This window comes from Cynoglossus semilaevis, chromosome 12 (genome assembly GCF_000523025.1).
Source record: "Cynoglossus semilaevis isolate Cse_v1.0 chromosome 12, Cse_v1.0, whole genome shotgun sequence".
Taxonomy (NCBI): domain Eukaryota; kingdom Metazoa; phylum Chordata; class Actinopteri; order Pleuronectiformes; family Cynoglossidae; genus Cynoglossus; species Cynoglossus semilaevis.
The window spans coordinates 4,000,758-4,025,490 of NC_024318.1; the positions used below are offsets into that span (position 1 = coordinate 4,000,758).

General features: G+C 40.0%; 2 protein-coding genes across 4 annotated transcripts; one reads left to right on the forward strand and one right to left on the reverse strand.

Moving 5' to 3' along the window:
- Positions 1–124: 124 nt before the first annotated feature.
- Positions 125–5,860, reverse strand: dis3 (DIS3 exosome endoribonuclease and 3'-5' exoribonuclease). Its single transcript, XM_008321547.3, has 21 exons — positions 5,489–5,860; positions 5,075–5,232; positions 4,786–4,973; positions 4,569–4,642; positions 4,320–4,487; positions 4,048–4,212; positions 3,851–3,964; positions 3,497–3,634; positions 3,270–3,416; positions 3,076–3,192; positions 2,877–2,978; positions 2,616–2,680; positions 2,345–2,429; positions 2,099–2,226; positions 1,878–1,964; positions 1,580–1,736; positions 1,250–1,464; positions 981–1,149; positions 713–871; positions 499–621; positions 125–389 (listed from the first exon to the last, which is right to left on the reverse strand). The coding sequence occupies exons 1-21, from the start codon at positions 5,705–5,707 to the stop codon at positions 321–323; spliced, it is 2,847 nt and encodes a 948-aa protein (XP_008319769.1). The 5' UTR covers positions 5,708–5,860; the 3' UTR covers positions 125–320.
- Positions 5,167–24,691, forward strand: pibf1 (progesterone immunomodulatory binding factor 1). 3 transcript variants are annotated; one of them, XM_025060759.1, is made up of 19 exons: positions 5,167–5,267; positions 6,723–6,939; positions 7,344–7,444; positions 7,775–7,973; positions 8,068–8,187; positions 8,388–8,521; positions 8,909–9,017; positions 9,123–9,242; positions 9,356–9,417; positions 9,541–9,666; positions 9,947–10,045; positions 13,902–14,067; positions 14,740–14,890; positions 14,977–15,067; positions 16,048–16,150; positions 18,270–18,400; positions 20,899–20,983; positions 22,838–23,017; positions 23,319–24,691. In XM_025060759.1, exons 2-19 carry the CDS (start codon positions 6,727–6,729, stop codon positions 23,370–23,372), a joined length of 2,244 nt encoding a protein of 747 aa, XP_024916527.1. In that variant the 5' UTR covers positions 5,167–5,267; positions 6,723–6,726; the 3' UTR covers positions 23,373–24,691. The 3 variants fall into 3 exon arrangements, with proteins under 3 accessions (XP_024916527.1, XP_008319768.1, XP_024916526.1); XM_008321546.3 differs by lacking the exon at positions 5,167–5,267 and having other exon boundaries at positions 6,308–6,939; positions 23,319–23,420; positions 23,542–24,691; XM_025060758.1 differs by lacking the exon at positions 5,167–5,267 and having other exon boundaries at positions 6,308–6,939.
- The last annotated feature ends 42 nt before the right edge of the window (positions 24,692–24,733 follow it).

Below are 24,733 nucleotides of genomic sequence, written 5' to 3' on the forward strand. Positions count from 1 at the left end.
GATATGGTCACAGTCCTATGTGGGATTACGTCATGAGAGGAAAGGGACAACAATCGTGTACTAACATGACATACACTGTTAGTGTACAAATATTTTTACCACTGGGCAACAAAACCACCAATTCTTTTTTAAAAAGCACTTTAATGTCAGCGCATTTACAGTATGTTTATCCATCTTTATATATTGACAATCATACTAAAGTATGGTATGAGTTCATACTATAAAAAAGGCCACTGGTCAAATGTTGTCAATGCATGAAAACAAAACTTTTGTGTAGATTCTATAAAAGAAAATTAAAAAAACATCTGCATTCTGTATTATCAACGATCAAGTTTCGGTTTCTTGGCCTGTGGTTCAACGTCCGGTGGTGGGACACTGACACCAGGGATCTGAGAGAAGAAAATGCATCATATATGAATGTGTGTTTAAATATATATGGATGTCAATTCTTATTAGTTGTAAACTACTGAAACTGCAGTGCAGTTTATTCAGTCTTACCACAGGGTCGGTCAGAGCCATGCGGATCTTCTGGTGCTGAATGTTGGTGTCGTCCAGGCTGACCGTCACCTTCACTTTGTCAAATATGTGAAAAGTGTGCTGCTCTACCTTAGGAGTTGGGCCCTACACACACACACACACAACACATTTATAAACATGTCAAAGGTGAACCAAATAAATACCAAAAAAGAAATTACTAAAATATAAACTGTACCTCTTCATCAAAGACGAGGTTCGGGTTGTTTTTGTCTTTTCTGTCAAAGAACACGGTTCCTTCCAATCCGAACTTTGGGATGAGTACGATGATCGCATTTTTCCTCACGAACAGAACGTATCCCTCTTCGTTAATGATTCCTCGGCTCTTAAAGAACAACTGCAACAAAACGTATTTGGATTAAAACCCTGATTTCCAGGCAAACATTATATAGAATGTGCTACATTACACTGGAAAGTAGTGTGTGTGTGTGTGTGTGTGTGTTAACCTGTGTGTGGAACGCCACTGATGCCCTCTGTGCATACTGAGCCATCTTATGTCTGTAATTGAGGTTGTTGCACAGAGCTGACTGCTTATGTTTGTCCATCAGATCGGGGTAAGTGCTGTCTGCTCCTATGGCCACGGCCAGCAGGCGGTGCACTATTATATCTGAATACCTGTGTTAGAAAGCCAGGGAAAAACACATCTTTAGACTAAAACTGCAGAAAAGGTCAAACACTATTAAAGGTATGCAGTGAAATACAGTTTTCACATTACCTCCTAATGGGTGAGGTAAAATGTGTATAAATGGACGATGCAAGTCCATAGTGGTGGAAGTCGCTGTCCATGCCCGAGCAAAAATATACGGCCTGCATCATGCAGCGGGTGGCTAGTATGCGCAGCAGCGTGTTAAAGTAGGGGAAGTGGTCCACTCTGGCCATGTCCAGAGAGTCGGCCAGTGCTTTAGCTGAGTCTGTGTGGATCTCCACGTTCTGAAAAGACTATTGTTACAATTATATATATATATATATTTATTATAACTATTTATTTATATATATAAATAACCAAACTAAACCCTTTGCCATGGAACCCTTGTCCTCCACTCACCTTGGACTTTGCAGCTTTGAGCAGAATCTCATAGTTTGATGGAGGAGGTGCAGGGTGTTTCCTCAGCAGGGCACACTCTGAAAACTCATCATAAATCTTCTGGGCCACAGAAATGTTGGCCAGTAACATGAACTCCTCCACCATGGAGTTTGTCTCCCTAAATTCAAGATGTTTTTTAAGTCAATCCAACATCACAGATTTTTTTTTTTAAGTTAAAGTCAGTCCAACATCACAGAGGTTCAGTGAAATTAGGTATAGAAACAACATCAGAAAAAACAATAGATTTAAAGGCACCTACATGAGTTCTTTGGTCTGGAGGTCAATAGGGTCATGGGTTTCACTGTCAATGTGAAAACGCACTTCCAAAGACGACAGTGTCAGAGCGCTGTAGGACATCAGATACAACAAACATACACAATTATACACAATGTTTGACGACAAAAATGATCTGTCTGTCTGTGAGTGAGAGAGAGAGAGAGAGAGAGAAATTGGGTCTTCTGTGTTTCTCTTGTTCCTCACCCTTTCTCTATCCTCCCCCTTTTAAGGATTTTAGCCAGTTTGTTCAGGCCTCGCAGGCTCTTTGTGATGTCATCGTTTTTGTTGACATCATCGATTCTCATCTGGGCCTCAGCGTAGGTCAGAGACGCCTGAAACAAGATTAAGGAGAAAAGAGAAATTTAGAAAAAGAACCACCTGAACGTCACAATAGTTTTGTGGTTTTCTTGTATCTGGAGCTGAGTGAATGCATGTTGTTGGTGTCGGTACCTTAGAGTTAATGACACTTTTTGTGAATCTCGTCTTTAGGATTTTAGCTTCATGGTTCATCTCCCAGATACATGAGAAAGCGAATCTATGGGTAGACGAGACAAAAAGTTACAGAATCCATACTCACATTAGACACACGGTACATTTGTCATGTTTATGGTTAAGGTGAGGACGAGGGGTCAGGGAACGCATAATGTCCACTTCAAGTCCTCACAACTCATGAATACCAGGCTCTGTGTGTGTGTGTGTGTGTGTGTGTTTCAGTCCTCACCTCTCTACGTTAGAGCGCAGAGAACAGAGATTAGAGCTGAGCAGCTCAGGAACCATGTCTATTCTCTGGAGGAGGAAACAAAAACAAAAGTATTTTTAATTTCACACTGTTCCACAGGTTTCCTTCAGCTTTGTTTGCTGGTTCTACTACACATTTTCAACAGTAAAAACTTTTGTTTGCTGGTTCTACTACACATTTTTAACAGGGGGCAGACGTCAAGTTCTGCAGCATGTGTGTCCGTCTGTGTCACCATCTCATCACCTTGCCACACATGTAGACAGTGGTTCCACGGTTGGCAGCCTCTTTGTCCAGAGCATTTCCTGGTCTGATGAAATGACTGACATCAGCGATGTGGACTCCAACCTACAGCACAGAAATAATCCCAGGAGATGAAATTAAGTCGTCAATATTTTCACTACAGCTATTGTAGGTGTGAACATGTGGACGTTATGTAATATACCTCAAGGTTTCCATTTTCCAGCTCTCTGCAGTGCAGGGCATCATCTATATCTGTACATCCTGGAGGATCCACGCTGCACACAGTCAGTTGTCTCAGGTCTTCTCTCTTGGCCAGGTCCTGAATCACAGATTAAATACTTCTTATACTCCACATACACTCATCTACATGTCCAGGAGCTGGGTGTGTGCCGTTACCTCTTTGGTGATGGCCCACGGCAACTTGGGAAGAAAACTAAGCACGGCTTGAGAGAAAGCCTGGTGAGGGACGTCATGCTCAAGGAGCAGCACCTCCTCCTCTGTCTCCTTCTCCCCTGCTCCTCCCAGGCTGCGCACAAAGTGACCCTAATATAGAGCAACCAGGGTTTTCACTAAGTCAAAAAACTGCATGTTTTTCTTTCTAGTTATTCAGTAGAAAACCCTACATTTGGATATCTGGAGTCTTTGGGCCAGCCATCAATCGCCACCATGATCCTGTTCCCCACCAGACTCGATGCCTGACGGGTTTCAATGCGAATGCGTGGGATACGTCGGTCTGCCGGGGTGAAGAGATGGCGAGTGGACTGCACGTCAGACAAAAGACAAGGTCAGCGCCCCAGGGGAAGAAAATGACAGACAGATTCAACGCGCTGTGCATTTTTAAGTCCTTTGTCTACAACACTTGACAAATAAAACCTGATTTTACTCAATCCTATCAACCAGTTGAGAAAACAATTTTAAAAGGCAAAGCAAACTTTTTCTCCCCATTAAAATATACATTACAACTTAATAAGACTCACCTCTTTAATTTGGGAGACGTTCAGCATGCCACAAAATGGTCTCCAGTTCCTCTTGATGATTCCCACCACCTTCCCTGTAGGTTTTCTGGCCGCCTCTGCTGCTGATATTCTCAACTGTCACATGAAAACACGTGTTTTTATTTTATTTTCTTGCACGACCTAATGTATTTGTATTATTTACTCAAAACCCAACTCACAGCTTTCTCTTCCTCTCCTTCTTCAACACTGTCATCTTTTGCTGCACCATCATCCTGCAGAACAACCGAAGATGGTGCCACCCACTGGTTCTGCGGCAACAGCTGCACAGCAACCACATCTTGGTGCACTGCTCTGTTGAGGTGCTGTAGACCCTGAATAAGAACCTGAAGAGAGAGGCCAAAGAAAAGTACAGACCTTGTAGATGACTTCACAATTGAAACATATCTGTTCAAGGCAAAAATCCTATAATTTCACCCAAATTCTCACACACCTCTGTGCTGTCGTCTCCTTCTTTCTGGATGAAAACGGTTGCTTCCAGATAGTTGTCCCTACTGGCCCTGAAGGTTCCCTGGATGAAGGAACCACTTTTAATTCCTGTCTGGATCTTGGACAGAGGCAGGTGTTCTGGATATAACACCTTACTACTGGTAACTTCATTCTATAGGAGGAAGAAAATAAATCAATGGAATAGACTGATGTTGTGCTGAGGTGTATGGGTAATAAAAACCACAAAAATCACCTTATCATCATTAGACAAAGCCAGACGATCTACAAGCTCAGGATTGGCAATCAGACTCTTGATGTATTCTTCACCTGGAAGGTAGAAAGAGAAAAACACAACAAGCTTGTGACAAAGTGTTGAACACAATTGATGTCTGACTGATGTAACCCACGTTTGTGTCTAATAAAATGACATACAGTGGAACAAAACATTTCATAGTTGAGTGTGATATTACATCTGTACACCAGCAGTCCACTCTCTTCTGCCTTGTTCTTATTCCCCTGGTCGTTGGTAAGGAGGACTACTTGGAGCCCATTTTTATCAGATTTCAAATGCTGGCTGTACCACTTGGCTGCCACACGGATTGCCCGGTCATTTCGGTCATTGGCAGTCTCCCCAGGTTCACGTTCAATAAATGTCTCTCTGGGGAATAAAATATGTACAATAAATGTAGCACTTCAGTGGTGAGGTTTTATACTTTAATTTATTGCAATCTAGTTTAAATGTTCATAATGTCTTTGTACCTGTGGTGCTCATTGGTAAAAGTGTAAAAGAATTTCTCCTTTTCATGTATGACATCCTTCAGACGTTTATAAACGGGTGCACTACGATGGCGAACCTCCTGCAGCACAGTCTGGAGGATGATTACATTACGAATCACAGGATCTTCCAAAACGTCAATCTGCAAGAAAGTACAACATGAACCATATATTTACAGTGAGTAATAATAATAACTAAATGAAAATTTTAAATGGTAAAAAATATTATACAACACAACCCTACCATAAATTGAAACAAGGCTAATTTATGGATGTACACTGTAGTATTAGGGTTGTCAATACATTTATATTAAGTATGCCTCATTTGACTGATTATTAAGGAGGGGGTTATAATTATAAAGTAAATAGTAATAAAGTACGTAATGCCACATTTCTTACCTGATGTAGCACCACGTTCGTGTCAGGCACCAGGTAATGAGGAAAGGAGCAGAGATTGCTCTCAATACACGCGTCTTTCTGTAGCACCGTGGACTCCTGTTTGCATTCATTGCAGGCTTCACTCCCGCACCAAATATCGTCTCTAAGATAATGTTCACGCACGATTTTTACCACCCCACCCGACCGCGTCTTCTTGACGAAAGTTTTAGATTTCAACATGATGACGGTTACTCAAGAAAAAACCCTATGTAGAAGTTTTTGTTCACAACATCTGACAAATGTGAATAACTAGAAGCGTCCCATGTGTACGCCGACTTTAGGCCGTTAAAACTTTCCCGGAGTTAGAAGCTCTCGTCATATAATTTTATAATATTCAAAAACCCCACCGCAATTTTATTAAATATGTAACTTGTAAACTACTATGTCAAAATATACGTTTGCTGTAAGAAAGGTGAATTTAGGTAGTTCTCTACAACAATATTAGACACGTTGGTCACGTTTTGGTTGGCCATGTAATTCTTGCTTGACGAAAACAAGCGTAGAGGAAAGCCGTTCCAAAGCTAGACATCCGGTCAAAAATTAGCAGTTGAATTTATAGCGCCCCATAGAGGATGGGACCGTGGTTAATCGAACAGAGCTATTTCAAAGGTATTTCAATTTGCATACTTTATGGAACTGGGTATTAAAAAGACAATATCTTGTTATGAATTTATTTTTTATTGACCGATAGTTGGCAATAATTTCCCATAATGACCGGCAACTCTTAAATCCGAGGAGGAGGAAACAGTACTTTTTTATGTTGCCATAGAGGGCGCTGTTCTGAAAAAACCAACACAGTGTTTCGGTGGCGGTTTACAGGCAGCTCAGAGCGGGACCGTTGAAAATGAAAACAATCTATAGTGTGAGGGTTTATTTAGTCCGGAATAACGAGTTGTTGCTGAAAGCGGAAAAGCTTTTTGTTTAATTACGTGGCAGTAAGTTAAGCACACGGTTTTAAATAACCGGAAGCCACAGTGTTTGTTTACGTTTTCTTTTCTCAGCAGACCGCCTCTGAATGTATTGTATTGGCTTTTGTAATCTCTGGTAAAAACGTCTTAAAAATAAAATAGCCACATGTAGCCTTTTGCTATTTCACCTCCGTACGTAACTTTAGTGTCTGAAACAGGAGGTAAAAAAAACTCAAAATGCCTCCAAAGAAGCATCAGCTGCGACTGACAGCAGTCAATGCGTCTAGCTCGATGGATCCCGAGTCGGAGGACATTAGCCTGGAGACCACCGTGCCAACCACCGAAGACGTGTCCTCATCAGACGAGCAGAGAGACGGATCCCAGAAAGTGACCCGTCAGCTGCTGGAGAGGAAGGAGCTGCTGTACAGCCTCAAGCTGCTGAAGATCGAGCTGGCTCAGAAGAACCTCATCATAGACAACATGAAGGCCGACCAAATGTCTAAGGTAAGCAATATTCTGATGGAAAATAAATACAATAAAATGTATAGATAAACAAAATACAATCATTGTACAAATACTGACGTCTTCTGTTATATATCTTGGAATACATGAACGTAATAGAGTCCTACTCACGTGTGTGCAGGCTGTGTTGGATATGTTGGATGTATATGTTAAAAAGGTAAAAAGAACATTTGCTTTGTTCTTGTAAAAGGAGCCTTGACTCTGAGGAATTGTGATTATGCTGCTTCATATTGAGTTCTAAAATACAATAATAATAATGATCTATATCATTGTTCAAATACAACCAAGACCTTCCAGGACCAAAAGAGGAGCTAATTAAACATTAGCATCTTTGGCTGGATGTATACTTATGTTACAGGAACTGAATTGTTGGACATTTGTTTCAGATTGAGGAGCTGGAGGAGAAACTTAATGATGCTGTGCATCAGAAACAAATACTGACCCTGAGGCTGGACAGTCAGCTGAAACTCGCTCAGGAAGAGAACAGGTAAAAATGACAGATGATGTCTGGGCGCAGTGGGATTCACGTGTCACACTAATTATGTGATTTTGTTGCATGCTCTAAAAAAACCCTGTTTTGTCAACACGTTTGCAATATGCAGCAGAAAGCACACGATGTCATGTTTATTCATATTAATCAAATGATTCATCGAGTAAAATTGAGTATAATAATCAAGATTTCTTCCATTTTTAGTGATGCAAAAAATCCCATCTCCTGTAGAGTAACACACTGCTTCAGGAAAAAAATCACATCTCCTGTAGAGTAACACAGTAACACACCGCTTCAGTTTTTTAAAATCCAAGCTCCCGTCTTTAGGAAAGAGCAAACTCTGCGTAAACAGGAGATGGAGACCATCCTGCTGAGGCAGCAGCAGCTGGAGGAGACAAACCGACAACTGTGTGAAAAAGCTGGAGAGCTGCGGAAGTCTCTGAGAGATCTGGAGATCTCCCTGGACCGGTACCAGGAGCTGAGGGACCTCCCTGAGGACAAGCTGTCCATACAGGAATATGTCGCTGTGAGTACGGTGATGACCTCTCAGTTCTGTTACTAAAAAAAAATTAACCACAAAGAGTTGATGAGGTTCTTGTTTTTTTTTTCATTGTGTTCAGATTCGTTTCCATGAGGTCGTTACTCCACTGAAGGCTCAAGTGGCCGAACTGAGTGTAAAGAAAGGCAGTTTGAATGAAGAACTGGACACACACAGAACACAGCTGAAGGCTTTGATGGAGGTACCGCTCACATACACACAAATCATGGACTTTTTTTTCCAACCACTGATTGATGCTGTAGTTACGTATGTTTAGTTCAACAATCTTAGAGTGGGGAGGTGTACTGATTGATGCTGTAGTTACGTATGTTAAGTTCAACAACCCTAGAGTGGGGAGGTGTTTCATCTGTATTCACATCTATGGTGGACCTGTCTTTGCAGAGCTACGAGGAGGAGCGACGGCTGCGTGCAGAGGTGGAGCTGAGGTGCCAGAGACTGACTCTGGAACTGGCTGATACCAAGCAGCAGATCCAGGAGGGAGACTACCGTCTTGTCAACTACCCAAACATCAAACGGTGGGTGTGTGTGTACAATAATAACAGCAGAAATCTAAAGCCTAATGAAGGAGAACAGGCTGTAAAGCGATATATACATATGTAGGTAGTATGTATGTTTATAATATAATTAAATGTATAAACACACACAAACATATGTGTATATTTGTATGCATGTGTATGTATATATACACATATACCTCATATTTATATGAATATGTATACACTTGTATATATGTATATATACACATATGTACATGTACTGCTTGAATATGACTTTCTTGTGATTCCAGGGTTTGAATGTCAATTACCTAATCCACAGCCAAAAAGCAGTTTAGAACTGATTTAGGATATTAAAGTGGTGAATTTGATGCTAACGTTGCTAACAGTTGTGTGTCTGTTGTTTAGAGACCGTGACAACCTTGAAGCAGAGATGAAGGAGTACAAACGGAAGTGTCACTCATTAGACTTAGCTCACACGGCACTGAGCAGAGAAAGGGAGAAACTCAGTAAAGAGGTGCTTCACACCACTCTCAACTCTCACGAATTTACCACAGATTTTATGCATCATTAAAGTCTGTGAGGCTCAATGAGTTTTATTTTTTCCCGTCATTCCCTCCAGGTGGCGACATTGCAGCAGGCAGTGGCTTTTCTGGAAAAGGACAAGGAGTATCTCCACAGGCAGAACACGGAGCTGAGTGTTCGCTGTGCTCATGAACAAGACCGTGTGGAGAGGCTTCAGGTACTTGAAAAATGGCCAGAAAGCCTGTTAAATTTCAAAGATGGAGAAATGACCCCCCCCCAACCCCTCTCTCAGTTTGAACCTGGATTTAATTTTTTGTTCTTGTGTCACAGGTGCAATTAGAAGACACGAAGAAGGCCAGGGAGGATTCCTATGAAAAATATGTAGCGTCCAGGTTAGACTCAGTCAGAGAGTTTTCTATGTTATAAAAATATTTGTTGAATTTTATTTGAATTGAGGTTAAAAACCATACCTTCCAATCCTTTCATATTAAATCAAATGTTTTTTCTGGCCTCAGAGACAAGTATAAGATGGAGTATGAAAGCAAGTTAAGAGAAGAGCTGGAGAACATCAGACTCAAGACGCACCAGGAGATCGACAAGCTGCAGAGATCCTCCAGGGAGATGTACGAACGAGAGAACAGGTGAATTCATTCATTTGAAATCTTTAAAAAAATGCAGATTTTATTAGAAAAATCTAAGCACTTCCAAAATAGATCTGGTGACGCTTCACTGTTTTTACTACCTTATGTTTTGCAATTTTAACTCAGTTATATAAATATTTACAGCCTACGGTGATCACTATACTGAACTAGTAAATAAGGTGAAGAATATGCTGCTAATCATAATTAATAAAATATCCTTTTTATAGTCTGGTTTTGGTATGATATGTTGTACTTCTACTCACTGCCTTCATTTCTCCAGGAACCTGCGGGAGGCCAGAGACAATGCAGTGTTGGAGAAAGACAGAGCAGTGGCAGCTGAAAGAGACACTCAGTCCAGATACGACCAGCTGCTGGAACAGTGAGTGGAACTGTCCTTCGCTGACATCACTGTTAGATGCACTTCACTCTTTCTCATGGTTTTCCTTCACTCCTTTACTCCTGCAACTGATTACAATTTTTATCAAATTTTTTTTCTTCTGATTAATCATAGGTTAGCTGTGGATACAGAACGATTAATCGAGGTCTTTATTAATCACGATTAATTGTTAGTCTCTAACTTTGTTAAAATGGATATTCATTCATAAAAATTATTATATATATATATATTTGTGTATATATATAAATATATATATGTGTTTGTGTGTATATACACAAACTGTATCAGTTACATACATGCAGCAACATGCTCTTAACGTAAACGTGTGACGACAGGACTTGGAATCTTTCCCACAAGGCACCTGTACTGTACGTTGAATGTGTTTGTTTAATCCACTTTGATGGTTCTGAACCACAAAAAAAAACTGTTGTCACTTCTTTACACGCAGTTTCATTTGCAATGTGAAAAAAAAACCTCCTTGAACCCAAAGTTACAACACACTGGTTGTGGAGAGAATGGTGTTTAAATCATCGCTGAGGATTGTGTCATCAGTGGTGCATGACCAGAGGCAGTGTAGCATTAAAGCAAACACAGTGTTCAGCACCTCTGGTGGTCTTCTGGGAGACGAGCACTCTCCCAGAGCTGCACTTAAATCAGGGTTAGTTTAAAGGGGCAGAGACGCTGCAGTGCTGTTGGCCTGTTTGTAAAAAAACACACGTTTATGTGAACGGTGCAGTTTGATTTTGAAAAACAATCATTTGAATAATAACTGTAATAATTTAAAGCTAAATTAAACTTTTTTGAGCAGCAGCCAATTTTTACCAGGTCACAGTGAACAAAATTGCAGGTGTCAATTATGTCAATTATCACAATTGTCACGGCCTCATTCCATTTAGCTCAGTCATCACACACTGTCCTCCATTGTTGAACTTTGTCAACAATTCACAGAACAAAATAAAACAATCAGGAAAGTAAGTATGTAGTTAAGTACAAGTACATACAACACACAAGTATGCATACAAATACACACACAAAAAAACTGAATAACATATTTATTTATTTATTGTGTTTTAAATTCACGATCAGATCAAACATTTATGTTTAAGAAGAAATTTAAAAAAACTTAATGAATGGGTTTTGCTCCCAATATTTTATAAAATATTATTGTGTAAATTAACAAGAAATTAATTTACACAAGAGGCAAACAAAAAAACAAATGTGTCAATATTGTATGAATAAAATATTTTTAATAATTGCACAATTAACAACATAGACACAATAAGAAAAAAGCTGTCTGACTTCATAAGTGCAGTCATTACAGTATATGGGTGTCTGTGTATATGTATAGATACATAAATACATATATAATAATTATTAAGATAATAGTGATAGTGAGTTTAATATATGATTAGTAAACTTGGCTCTTTTAAACAATTTTTATTTATTTAATTTTTCATTTTATTTTAACATAATTCTTTTCATCTTTTACCACCAAAGAACACTAGAACAATTGGCTTTTAAACTGTCCACTGACCTGTTGTCCAAGGACTCCCTGCAGGTCACAGGAAGACAGGTGTAAACTGGTGTCACTGGTATCACTGGTCTAACTCCACACTGGGTGGAGTAAAATGGTTTGAGAGTGAAAGTTGTAAGTCAATTTACAGAAAGTTGAGAGAAGCAGCTAAAAAATGCTGACGGAGATTTATGACATTATTTCACATTCTCATTGTCATTTGTAAAACAAACCGTCTTTTCTTTGGTTTTTAGTCGCTTGCAGGTAGGATTATTTCTAGTTCCACAACAATAGTTTGTTCCAACAATAGTTTTCACTGATTTCCATTTATATGGTCAGACCAACAACAGCATTAACCGTTACCTTAATTATTACCAGTCAGTTGTTGCCCCTAACGTTAACCTTAACGACGACTGACATGGTTATATTAACCACCAGTAACCAGAGCCTCAGGACAGAAGTCCAGTCACACGGGAGCACGTTTTCTAATGCGGTCGAATCCAACATAAATCATATAGAGAAAAAATTAATAACTGACTCAGGAAAATAAAGTAAAATATTTTAAGAAATTAAACAAGACTCCCACTGGCAGTCAAAGGTTTCCATGGTGATGAAGACAACACTAAAATCATGAACCATGATACGTCAATGAGAACACGGTGAGAGAACACAACGTGTGTGTGTGTGATCACAAACGCACACTGATGAATTGTGACTTTTTCCAGACTATTTTAAATGTGTCGTATAATTATCAACACACACACACACACACACTGACATGAACAGCAGCAGCAGCACTGGCCTCAGCAGCAGCAGTGTCCCAGTCCTGCGTTACTACCACATGCCAATCATTCTTCCAGATCCAAACCACCAGTTGTTGGAATTTCCATGCAAACACACACACACACAAATACTTCAATCTCCCTAGCACTGTCTCTTTGCTGCGATCACATTGCCTCCCTGCGTCGCATCACAAGCCAGCAACGACAGATGCTCGCCTCAAGCCCTTAACACCTAACCCCACGCATTGGCCCTATTTTTGGGGCAAAGAATGAAGCAGTCGAGCTTGAAACGGGTGTCAGATGAGCGGAGCGTGTAGTGAGAGCCACGTTGAATCTCTTTGCTGGATTCCGCCTACGGCAATCAACTTTATAGTAAATAAAATTGCCACGGGGGAATCTCAGGCATTTAACTGGACGGAGGACAAAAATGGCCGACAGTGGGAAAAAAAAAACAAACTAATCAAAACCAACATCAAAAATGTTTCTCAGGAACATTCTTGTTTTCTCATATCTAGATTTGCAGCAGTAGTTTTTAATAAAGGCGTACTACAGAATGTCCACCATGTGTACACGTCTGTCAGGGCCAACACACACACACACACACACACACACACACAGCTTCAGTTTGTTCCACTATAGATGATGAAACTCTATCAGGTCAGCTGTAATCAAGAGTTATTAATATTATCCAGCTCACATCTACAGAATGATGGGAGCCTGTGTGTGCATGTGGTTCAACAGCGCCTCAGGAAGCACATGCAGCTCCGGCTGTTTCATTGGGCTCTAACACACTTTTTATTTTATTTTTTTATTTTTTTATTCAAATCACTGGAGCAGCAAAAAAAACCTCATAAATTCCTCCATCATCACAGTCTTCACCTGCCTGCGTACTTGTTTTGCTCAGGGCAACGCACTTCCATCTGCCTGTTTGCAACGTGTGAAGTGTTTTAACACACACTTTCATTAATGTGACAGGGCTCCGACAGATTTCTACCGTTCCAACGACAGGATCTGTGGAAATTCAAAAACATTCCGTCCTCTACTCAGCTTCTTTCTCTACTCACTTACAGTAATTAGACACATCTCTCTCTGGCTGCCAGGTACAATCAAAGATGAGCAAATCAGAGCTAACTTTGCTGCCAACGACGTTGAGAAATATTCTGCTGTCAGGAGGTGATTTAACGCTTGGCTTCCCTCCCGCGCGATTTGGTGTAAGTTATCGAGCTATTAGCTGCCATTTAACACTTTGAACATGGAAAAAAAGTGTTCGTTGTGCAAGGAAAAACAAAAGCTTCCTTTGAGGTGTTCAAAACAAAACATGTCATCGTGTATTTTATCGCTAAATTGTCTTTAGATGAAGGACGGCGGCGGTGTGTACGTCTGAGTGCAAACCAGGAGCCCATAACTGAGGCTTGTGTCGGCAGCAAAACACATGATCTCACTGTTCATATAATTTCATCACACATCAAATTAATTTCACTGTGTTCTCCACCTGTGTGTGTGTGTGTGTTTGTGTGTGTGTGTTGTGTTTGCATGCACACAGGTTCCGTCAGCTGCAGCTGGGCACTGACAGCCGGGTGGCAGAACTGTCAAACCAGGCCAAGCTGCACTCCTTCGAAGCCCAACGTGCTCAGATGGTCAAGGAGGAGACGGCAAAGGTTCTGGCCCAGTGTCAGATGGAGTGTGAAAAGCAGCAGAAGAAGCTGGAGGTACCAGTCAAACAGAGTCCTGTGTTTTCCTAGTCTGTGAACCAGTGCAGTCACTGGTCCAGGTGCATGATTAACTCTGACTGTTTTATTCCCTCAAACCCAAAATAAATATCCAAAGTGATGTTATTTCCTCTCAGTCACTTCTCAAGAAGTGGCAAAATACAGAACATGGTGTGTGCAACTGTTGCTGCAACCAGTGTGATATGGCGGCTAACTTTTTTTTATTTTTTTTTACATTATTTGGAACAGACTTCTGGAGGATGAGGATGTGGATTAACAGATATTATATGATACACAGTTGTGTAAAAATGAGAAGCACAAAAAAACACGTTCCCACATCATCAAAGCAGTTTCTACTTAAAAGTCATTATTACAATTACACCTCATTGACAGGTTTCGAGGTCACAGTCATTTCTTGTAGTTCATCTCACTGTAGTGAGGCAGCATTTTGAACAAGCACAAACAACATGCTCATAACTTCAGGCTTGAAGCCTTGAAGAAGGAAAATGACTGGACCGGGGGAACAGAGTTGCTGTATTAAAAAGTTGTAAAGTTGTTGTAAAAAAGATTGTTTTCTGTGTGATAAAAACAACAAAGTTTATTGAATGAATGAATGAGTGACAAATACACAAACATTTGCGTCTTGTAAATACTCAGTACTCTGTCCCTCAGCTCCTCACTCAGGAGTTCTACAGGCTGCAGACGTCGTCAGAGAAGCGAGCGGCCGAGCTGCAGTCCCAGAATGCCGGGCAGGCCCCACGCCTGGAGACCTACGAAAAACTGGAACAGGAGTTGGACCAGGTCACGATGCAGGCTGCCGAGAGTAAGAAGGAGATAAACAGTATACTGTCGTAGTACAGTACAGAATATTTTTCCCCAATTTCCCCAAAATGTTCTTTCTATTATCAGTTGAGGATGAAGACGAGGCAGAGAGGGTTTTGTTCTCGTACGGCTACGGAGCCAATGTTCCCACAACGGCCAGAAGACGACTGAAGCAGAGGTACTGTACACAATACTGCATGACACCGCGAAGAAGAGGTATCTGAACGTGATCTTAGAGTTCGTTAGTAAACCCTTTGTTTCCGGTGCCTGGACTCAGACCTGTGTCTTTTCATTCTTTACATATTAGGACTGTTCCAAAAACAGTGTCAAAAACATCAAATCAGACACGATTTAACCTTGAAATGATTGAACCTTTCCAGTCTCAACAATGCGCTTCAGGAAACTTCAAGTTGATGACATTAATTAGAAACTGTAGTGCAGCAGACATGAAAACACTGGTGACTTACACACCTATACACATTACAGTACTGCTACAGTGTTGTGTGTGTTCTTTCTACACATATGTGCACGAGTCTGAAAATTAAAAAAATTTTAACGAGCGACTCTACCACTGCAAAGGAACTCTGTCCTTTGGCTCACGGCCACACTTTGTTGTAACATAGAATCAAACATACCACTAATTATTTGGAATCTGACATCTCGTCAACAAGTAATTAACAGAAGTGTTGGCTCTGTTCAGGGTTTGTCAACTTCTCAGTCATATATGTATGTACTTTAAATCGATCTTCTTCAATGTTGTTTTTAATTTCACCTCATTTGTAATCAACATTTAACCCTTTAATGAAACACCAGTCAGTGGGCCGCAGCCCACAGCTAACGTTTATGCCTGATGCATTCAGGTTCTGCCAGGTGGTGAGATGTAGGTTATTAGTTCAACAACCAGATCAGTATCATATATCATGTATCGGCTGATACACACAGGTGTCAGTGTTAGGATTAGTTTGACTACAGTTCAGAGTCTTATAATTCCAGAGAGGTTGTTTTTTTTCCCCTTGTTTTGATCCAACCAATCAGCTGTGGTTACATCAACTCCGAGAGGAACACTGAACCACACGCAAGTGTTGTCTTGTTTGTTTTGTCGTGTTTTGGAATTTCTATGACTGTGTGTTTTTGTTTTTTTCTTTGGGTGGTGTGCAGTGTTCACCTGGCACGCAGGGTGTTGCAGCTGGAGCGGCAGAACACGTCACTCAGACGGGAGCTGGAAACACACAAGTCGCAAGCGGGACAGGTATCTGACGAGGTAAAGTCACACACACACACACACACACACACACACTCACTCACAGAGGCTGTATCCAGGCGTGTACGTGCCCGTAGGCATTCACCCAACGGTAGAAATAATAAAACAACAGTAAAAGCCACAGTCACTTTATTCCACAGTCATTGCCATTTAGGTTGTAATGATTTATATCTGCTGGCGTTCACATCTAATGTCATCAACACAGCCATAATTTTAGAGCCATGCTACGAGGCTCCTGTTTTTGTTCAGGGTTTTTTTTTTTCTTTCTTTCTCTCGTCTCTCCCACACACTGCTGCGTGACTCTGCTGAGTCAGGGACAACGGCACATCCATCTGCTCTCCTTAGGGTCAGGGAGTTTTGTATGCAAGTCACAGGAGTGTGTACGTAAAGGGTTTGTGTAGATATGCAAGTAAGGAACATGAACCTCATGCTTAACAGGAGGAAGGGAGAGTTTCAGGAGATCATGTACAGCATTTATGCAGTTGCAGAGTCCCATTAAACACTAAAGAACAGGAGGGGTGAACTGGGGAGTCCTTCGTCCCACAGTTCCACCATTAGATGTCACTGATTCTTCCACTAATCCTGGACCTCAGCTGTGCAAGTGAACCAGCTCTGGGTGTGTCTTCCATCAAAAGTACTGTCAACAAAAGTATTTTACTTAAGCTTATTTTTTTGATAAGCAACTGCAGCATTAATCCCGTCTGATTTTCTTTTCTTGTTATACCGTGACTGTAGAGGGACACATTTTATTTTTTTTGGATCTCAGCACAGCACTAGACAAATGAAATCTCAGCGTTTTAGTCGCTGTCACACCTGTCAACGCGTCCAACAAACCGTAACGGCCCAGCCTTTCACTGCTGCGTGCTTCCCTCCAACCAAGACATCGCTGAGAACCAATCAGCTTTCATTTATGGGCGTGTGCCGTATTTGTGTTTTTTTTTGTTTGGGTTTTGTTTGTTTTTTTCGTGAGCTTGCAGTCACGTGTCCACCACTCGTGCACCATTCTCTACATCTAGTAGGGCTTATGGGTGTGTGTGTGTGTGTGTTCCCTCAGTGTCTAATGATGTGAGTGAGAGCACACTGAAGAGACAGACATCAGTCTGAATCAGCCGTTCATTCACCTGTGAGCTTTGACTGACTGGTACTCAGGCGGAACACCTCATGATTCATTGAGTATGAAAAGGAAAAGGGTGAAAAATTGTTCCCTCTATTCAGTTGCGCTGGCAGAGGGTGTTAACCACTTAGCCGCCCACACAGATGCCCTGACTGACTATTGTCTTTTTCCTCTCTCCACCCAGTCCTTCTCACCGCTGACTTGCTGTAAAGTTGGTTTAATGTGTAACACCCTCACTTTATCTGTCCTAACACAGGTTTTAAGTACAATGCTGGCAGGTTCAGTCAATGCAGCCTGAATGAGTCATTACTGCTTGTAGTAAAACATTTTTTTTTCTTTAAATGAGGAAGTCAATACAGGATTATTGTGACTTTGATTTCAGCAGCAGATTTTTTTCTATGGATAAAAAATAACATGAATGAGTGTGCTATGACTAGATGTTTCACAATAGGTTTAGCAGCATAATCTGAATGAACTAGCTCCCATGGAAATAAATGAAAAATGTAAATGAAAAATAAAAATACCAAGGTTGAATTACTGTATGCCAAGACGACTACGTTTACAAGTTGCTACGAGACATTAAAAAGTCACGCTGCAGCATAAAGAGTTTAACACTAAATGAGCCAATTGGGGAGATTTATGGAGAGAAAATTAAGTTTTCATTTGTCAGACCTGGAAAATTAGTCAAGATGTTAAACATTAATTTAAAAAAAAATCCTCTATTTTATATGTTAATTTAAATGTGTTTTTAATGACCAGACAAAAGAAGAAAAAATAAATTCTATTATATAAAACCTATGGCTCATTATGACTGATTATATAATAGATTTTTTTCTTGGATTTTGTTTCTGTAAAACTGACGTCTCCTCAAGAAATGTGAAGAAATTCATTGCTCTAAATATCGTACAGCTTTGACAGAATTGCACTGCAACCAACTGAGTTTGTGTGTATTCAATTAAATTTCTCTCGTGCTCAACTATGCAACACGTGCATTTTGTTTGTCAGTTGTCAGCAGCCAGCCGTCTGTTGGAGCTGACGCAGCAGCCTCACAGCTACCTGATCGAGACGGTACGACAGAGGGACGCACAGATCAGCACGCTGAAGGAGCGCGTCTCCTCGCTGGAGGATGACGTCAGGTACGTGGACACGACAGGCGTTCTTAAATATGAAAGTCTGTCTCAAACGTCACTACCCACATCTTTAACAATCGTGCCCTATGTTCGACATAATTGATAAGCAATACATCCACTAGGGGGCTGTGCTGAGTTCAGAGTTCATTTCCATATCAACATGAGTTTGTCAAACAATAACAAATGTGGCGAGGGTGGAGGAGGCGGTGATAACGTTCCTGCTCAGAGAGACTTCCAAACAGAGTCAGAACAGGTGGTCAGTGGATACAGCGCCACATGTGGACAGATACTTCATCTGCATGGTTCTGCTTGGTCTGTCATTGTCTTTTTTTTTCTTTTTCTTTGGATGGGCAAACATGAGCTATCCTGCACAACACTGCCCCAATGATTCCCAGTGGTACTGCTTCATTTGATGCTGTCCATAAAATGTCCCAAATTAGGTTCACAACAAGAGCAGAGGACGGCCGAAAAAACAAAAAAGCCTAAGTATGTTAAAGTATGTCTTCTATTCCTTCAAAAAAACATAGTTTTCTCTTTGAGTTATTAACAAGTTAATTTATACCCCCCCCCTACACACACACACACACACACACACACACTGCATGGCACTGTCTGTCTTTTAACCTGGGAAATATTCAGCCCTGACAGATTTGCAGGTTTTCTCTTGCTGCTTTTTTCCACTGACCTGAGGCAAAAAAAAAAAAATCACAATCATCTCGTGCTTCACCTGATCCTCAGTCTGACAGAGATGTTTGACCTTTTTCCTGTGGTTGTGCATCGCTGGCCTTTAACTAGGTATTTATTTCAAAGGACGAGCCTGAACATGTATTTTGTGTCTGTATTTTAATTATTTTCATTTTTTACATGATAAAGTGACAGGATCATAAATACTGTTGAGACATTTTCAGATGTAGTAGAGATAGAGGTGGTCAAGGCAGAGGAGCAGGGGGAGACCACAGACCACAGGCTTACCAAAGGAGGACGTGTGACATGTCTCATCTCGTGTCCTGTGGCGTGAATGACACAAAGATTTTTATAACGTCAGTAAATTTGTTACTGCTTAGTGACAATGAAGGATCTTGAAACGTGTTAAAGAAGATGAGGAAGAAGGAAGAGATTAAAAAAAAAAAAAACCTTTGCCAGTTTTTTAATCTCTGGTCAGGTCAGACTTGTCACACAAGCTCCACATCACACAGTCCCGGTCTGAACCAACTCACTGAGAGCAGATTGTTGTGAGTGTGTACACGGTGGTATCAGTTCCAGCATGAGTTCTATACTGAACCAATACTCGTGTTACGACCTGTGCACTTATATAAACTCACTGCTGCCTTGGGTTTGTAGACACAGCGCAGACTAATTTGGTGCAGTGGTGGCTTAGTGGTTAAAGAAGGGGACGTGGGTCCGGAAGGCTTCAGGTTCGAGTCCACCAGCTGAGGTGCTCTGAGCATGGCACCGTCCCCACACACTGCTCCCCGGGTTCTTAAAGCTGACCACTGTTCACTTTGGTGATGGGTTAAAAACAGAGGTCACAGTTGGTCGAGTGTAGTGGTGTGCAGTGTCACAATGACAAGGAGTTCACTTTCCTTCAGAATAAGGGTTTGATGAAACATTTAAGATTCCCGTTTGTTTTTTAAAATGTTTTACAACTTTGTCAATCCTGGATTAAATTAAACCACAATCCTTAACTTGGTCCCTGACCTGCAGTTTGGTTAACACTATTAGGTTTTAATATATTGGTTATAATACAGTAGGTACTGTATAATACAGCAGTCCATGTGGTGAGTCTCTTGTTAAATGAACAACAAAACAATCAGATAACACTATTTGTCATTTTCTTATTAGTCACACATGATTACGCCTAATAATTAACCACTTAAAATTGCAGGCAAAGCTACACATGTTAGGGTTGGACTCATGAAAGCTAAAAATGCTAGACGGTACAAACATTTTCCTAAATCAACAGTCATTTGATTTTTAAACCAAAACTTTAAAATAACTTATCAAAGTAAACACTCCTGTGTGTATAACATTTCGTTGCACGTCGGTTGTGGGGAGGGGTTATGTTCCAGTAGTGCCTCCCATCCCAGGAGTTTGAAGTCCGTGTTTTGACATACCTTAGCTCGAATGATTTAAAGCCTTGAGAAAAAAAAAAATGTAGCCAGTGCAGATTATAAAACCAAATTGTAGAAAACTGACAAAGTTGAGAAATAAAAGCTTTTACATCGTAGTTACACGTACGTCAAGTTAAAGTTTCTTTGCAACCTTTAAACAAATATGACGTGAGTTATAATTAACACTCGACGTCTACTCTTCACACTCCTCTAATTTATTTTTACAACCCACACTTACTCTGCTTTAATAAACAACATAAACCATCAGACCTGGACGGGACGTAAACACGTCTCTGAGTTTATTTATTACAATTTAATGTCCATTAATTACAGATTTTTAGTTGTTTAAACTCAATGTGTTTTCTCTGTTCATGTCTTTGGCTGTGACTCCAGTTCTCTGAGGAAAGAACGGACTGCACTGCAACATACCAAAAACATCATGGCTGCCGATCTGGAGAAACTTCTTAGTCATCAAGAGGTAACGTTTCCCCAACCTTAGCCCTGACTCAAGGTTCTGATAGTGTCAATAAAGTACGTCATTATTGGTAAATGACGATTTTGTGGGTTTTAATTTTAGAGATATGTAATATTGGTTTGTTGCGTAAATTGTAAAAAAGAGTGACCAAAAAGATTTGGTCATTGTCATTTTTTTCTCTCAGACATACCAAAGAAATTAAGTCAAAGACATTTTTATAATTCAAAATGTAAAAAAAAGGTCTATCAGTCATTAGTCTGGTTGATGATTGATCTTAAGTTTAATTAGTATTTGATTTATTGTTACTGCGTCACTTCTAAATCTGCTGTGTTCACATTTAAATTAAATTAAAAATGTGAACTTTTTATAATTTAATCCAACAGATCAGGGTTTTTTTAAATTAGATAATACAAGAATAAATAAAACAAATTTGAATAAATACATTTCAACTTTTTTTCTTTTTCCATCCTTCAACCAACCGGCCACTGACGGTCACACACAGTACGTTACGACACTGTGTTGCAAAGTTTTGCCCCAGATTGCGTGTGCTCGTATGTGTGTACATATGGGACTGCAACGCCCCCTCCCCACTAAAGCCAGCCGTTTGCTGTATGAAGTATGCGTCCTGTCACAGACAGCTGTTCCTCCGCCTGCCTGTTTGAGATGCCACCAGGGTGCGTGTGTGTGCGCTCGTGCATGTGTGACATGCCAAGGCTCATGTCCTCAGGGGTGATAAATAGAACCGTGAAAATGGCCCCGAGTCCTCCGCTCGGCCCACCTCTTCTCCCCCCGTCGACCCATAAGCTGGTTGAGCTCATTGAATTTGTCTTTTTTGTTTGTCTTCCTGAGATGAGCTGTGAAGACTTGTGGCTGCAAATAATGTAAAGCTGTGAAGACTTGTGGCTGCAAATAACACGACAGCAGGAAAAAAATGTAATATTTCAGGCAAATAATTAAAAAATGCTTAAAACATAATACTAGAAAATATTATGAATCATTTACTGTGTATTTTTTACTGTATTTGTTTGGATAAAATCAGGCATTTACATCATGTTACTGTTTTATTATTGGTTTTAAAATTACTGACAGGACTAACATTCACTCCGTGTGATGTGATGCCGTTTGATTGATTAAGGATTCTACAACCGTCGATCAGTCAGTGCTTATTAACTTGTTAATTTGTTGCTGTTTTTGCTACTTTGATAAAAGATTAATGGAAGGATTTGCTTTATGGACAAGAACAAATGATCACTTTCTGGGCTTTACTCACAGGAACTAACAATTCCTCCCATTTTCTTTATGTTCTTAATCACCTCATAGTAGAAATTTACAGAAAAGATCTTTGAAAAAAAAAAAAGAAAAACATTTTGGTCTGTGTGGACAAAAGTCAGCAGGAGCTTGAACTGCTGAGATGTGAGAGGGTAGTTTGAGGTTTAAGGTTCAAGACTTAGTTCAGAGTTAGGATTGGAATTAAGGTCAGATTATTGTTGGATGATAAAAGAGCCCTGTGAAAAGTTCCAAGAATAAAAAAAACACATCCTTGATTAGGCATCTGTAGTATTGGACTAGTTTGAAACCATACTTTGATAAGAAATCACAGGTGGACTAGTGTAAATATATATATATATATATATATATATGTATATATATATATACTGTATGTATATTCATACTGTATTTCTATATTTTTATATATATAAATATAATGTGGATATTACTATAATACTATAATACTAATACCTAAAACCACAAAGTTCAAGCTGTGACAGTAGGCAAAGGGCAAAATCATGAATACTTTAAGGAGGGCAAACTTCACTGTAAGGTGAATTAACCAATTTTCTCTACTTGTTTCTGCAGGAGTTAGCTATGATGAAGCAGGTCCTCGTCAACATGCAGTCCAAACAGGGAGACACTGGGAGTCCGCCGGAGTTGTCCAAACCAGCTGTCAGGACGTGCGGTGCAGGGAGGCAGCAGTCCAAACGTGTGAACAGGGCTGCAGTGGAGGAGTCACCAAACAAACCCAAACCCATTGTGTTTGTAAGTGACTAAACTTGGCAACACCCTTGTATGAGTCACCACCACCTGAACCTGTCTTGACAGAAGTATTGAACAAAAAGAGAAATCTCTGCAAGTGATAAATCGCTTTCTTCTCCTCTGACATTTCATAATTTAACTGCATCAGCTGAGCAGACATACGTGTATGTGTAGCTCACAGTTTATCATTCGGATCATAAAAATGTCGTAAGGCTGAGGCCAAATAAAACGGCTCCCGCTGTCTGGTGCTAAAGAATTAAAGACTTCCCTAACCTTCACTTTACCTCCTGTGTCTTATTTACAGACCCATAGAGAAGCTACGGACTGGCGCCGAAATCCCAAGCAGAAACCAAAATGATTGTCATCGAAACAAGACCTCTGCTGCGATCGACTGGGTCTCACTCAGGTCTAACAGTCTTATGATTTACATCTGAACTCTTTGGATTTTCTGAAGCTGTGAATTACTCACAGAAGGCACAGAAATCATTCCTCTGGTGTTTGTGTTTTGTTTTCTTCCCTGGTTACAGATTATTTGGTGAGGATAAATCCTCATCTTCATCCTGGTCCAGAACTAGAAGGTAGTACCTTCCAACGGGGTACACATTCCCACACTAAGAGACTGCCCAAAAATTCCTCTTCCTTGGCAGGGCTGTGTTTTATTAGGTCTGTCTATCATTATTTATTCATCGTTTCCAGCTTTTGCAGATAACGGTGGCCACGGACAAATACGGTTGAAGGAAACTCGGCTTTTGATTCACACGAGCCGAGACTCCTTTGGCTTTAAATATAGACATAGCAGACATACCTTTTATCATTTCAGACCATGTTCTTATCGGTGTCATATTAAACACCAGCAGCGACTGCTACTCAGCTTGTTTGTCACTTTTCCTTATCTGAGATCTTTTTTTTTTTCTTCTAAAAGAGTCAGGTCATAGTGCAACACAAATCCACCTCACTTGCTTTTTATACTAGAACAAACATCACATTAGAACTTAAGAAAAGGCTTATCTGAGCTCTGACTAAACATTTTATGTAAATATCGCACAGTGTCAGGTTTTAACATTTTATCTGCTTAATGTACAGTCACAGCTTCAAAACGGTAGGTGTAAAATGTGTCCCTTTTTTGTACTTTCTAAATAGCATTATTCTTCTAACTAAACAATGTAGAACGATTACTGTAAAGATTTTCAAATATTGTTTTTTTCTGAATGAGATACTTAATTGTAATAACTTTGTACAATTGTTACATTTTATAATTATTATGAGGATTTTTTTTGTTTGTTTTGGCTTGGATGTTTCTTTTATTTTGTAAATTGGGTTTAATTTTGAATACTGCTTTTGTTTTTATTGTATTTGCACCATTTTATTTTGAAGCATCCTGTCACTGAGTATTTAAAGGTGCAGTATTTTTTATTTATTTATTCTAGATTTTACCAATTGTTTATTTTTTTGTATGTGAAATCTGTTGGAAATATTTGAATGTACCTATTTTTTTATACCCAATCAGTGTCACCTGAGAATATTTTGTTTGTTTTGTCTTCATTGTCACAAAAAACACTGTGAAATCCTACCACATGCACCTTTAACTGATATACATGGACTAAATAGATTGTAGACACAAATAAAACAGTTGAGGTTGTCTACATTTTTAGACAAACTCATTGGTGTTCACCACAATTTTCTGCATTTCTTTCATACACAAAATAATTAAGTGATCTC

Coding starts and splice junctions, on each gene's coding strand:
- dis3 (XM_008321547.3), bottom strand. CDS start 5,707: ATGTTGAAATCTAAAACTTTCGTCAAGAAGACGCGGTCGGGTGGGGTG. Junction 3,417..3,496: donor AAGACTCCAGATATCCAAAT/GTAGGGTTTTCT, acceptor GCTCTATATTAG/GGTCACTTTGTGCGCAGCCT. Junction 2,681..2,876: donor CTGTCTACATGTGTGGCAAG/GTGATGAGATGG, acceptor TTCCTCCTCCAG/AGAATAGACATGGTTCCTGA.
- pibf1 (XM_025060758.1), top strand. CDS start 6,673: ATGCCTCCAAAGAAGCATCAGCTGCGACTGACAGCAGTCAATGCGTCT. Junction 6,940..7,343: donor AGGCCGACCAAATGTCTAAG/GTAAGCAATATT, acceptor CATTTGTTTCAG/ATTGAGGAGCTGGAGGAGAA. Junction 18,401..20,898: donor TCGCTGGAGGATGACGTCAG/GTACGTGGACAC, acceptor CTGTGACTCCAG/TTCTCTGAGGAAAGAACGGA.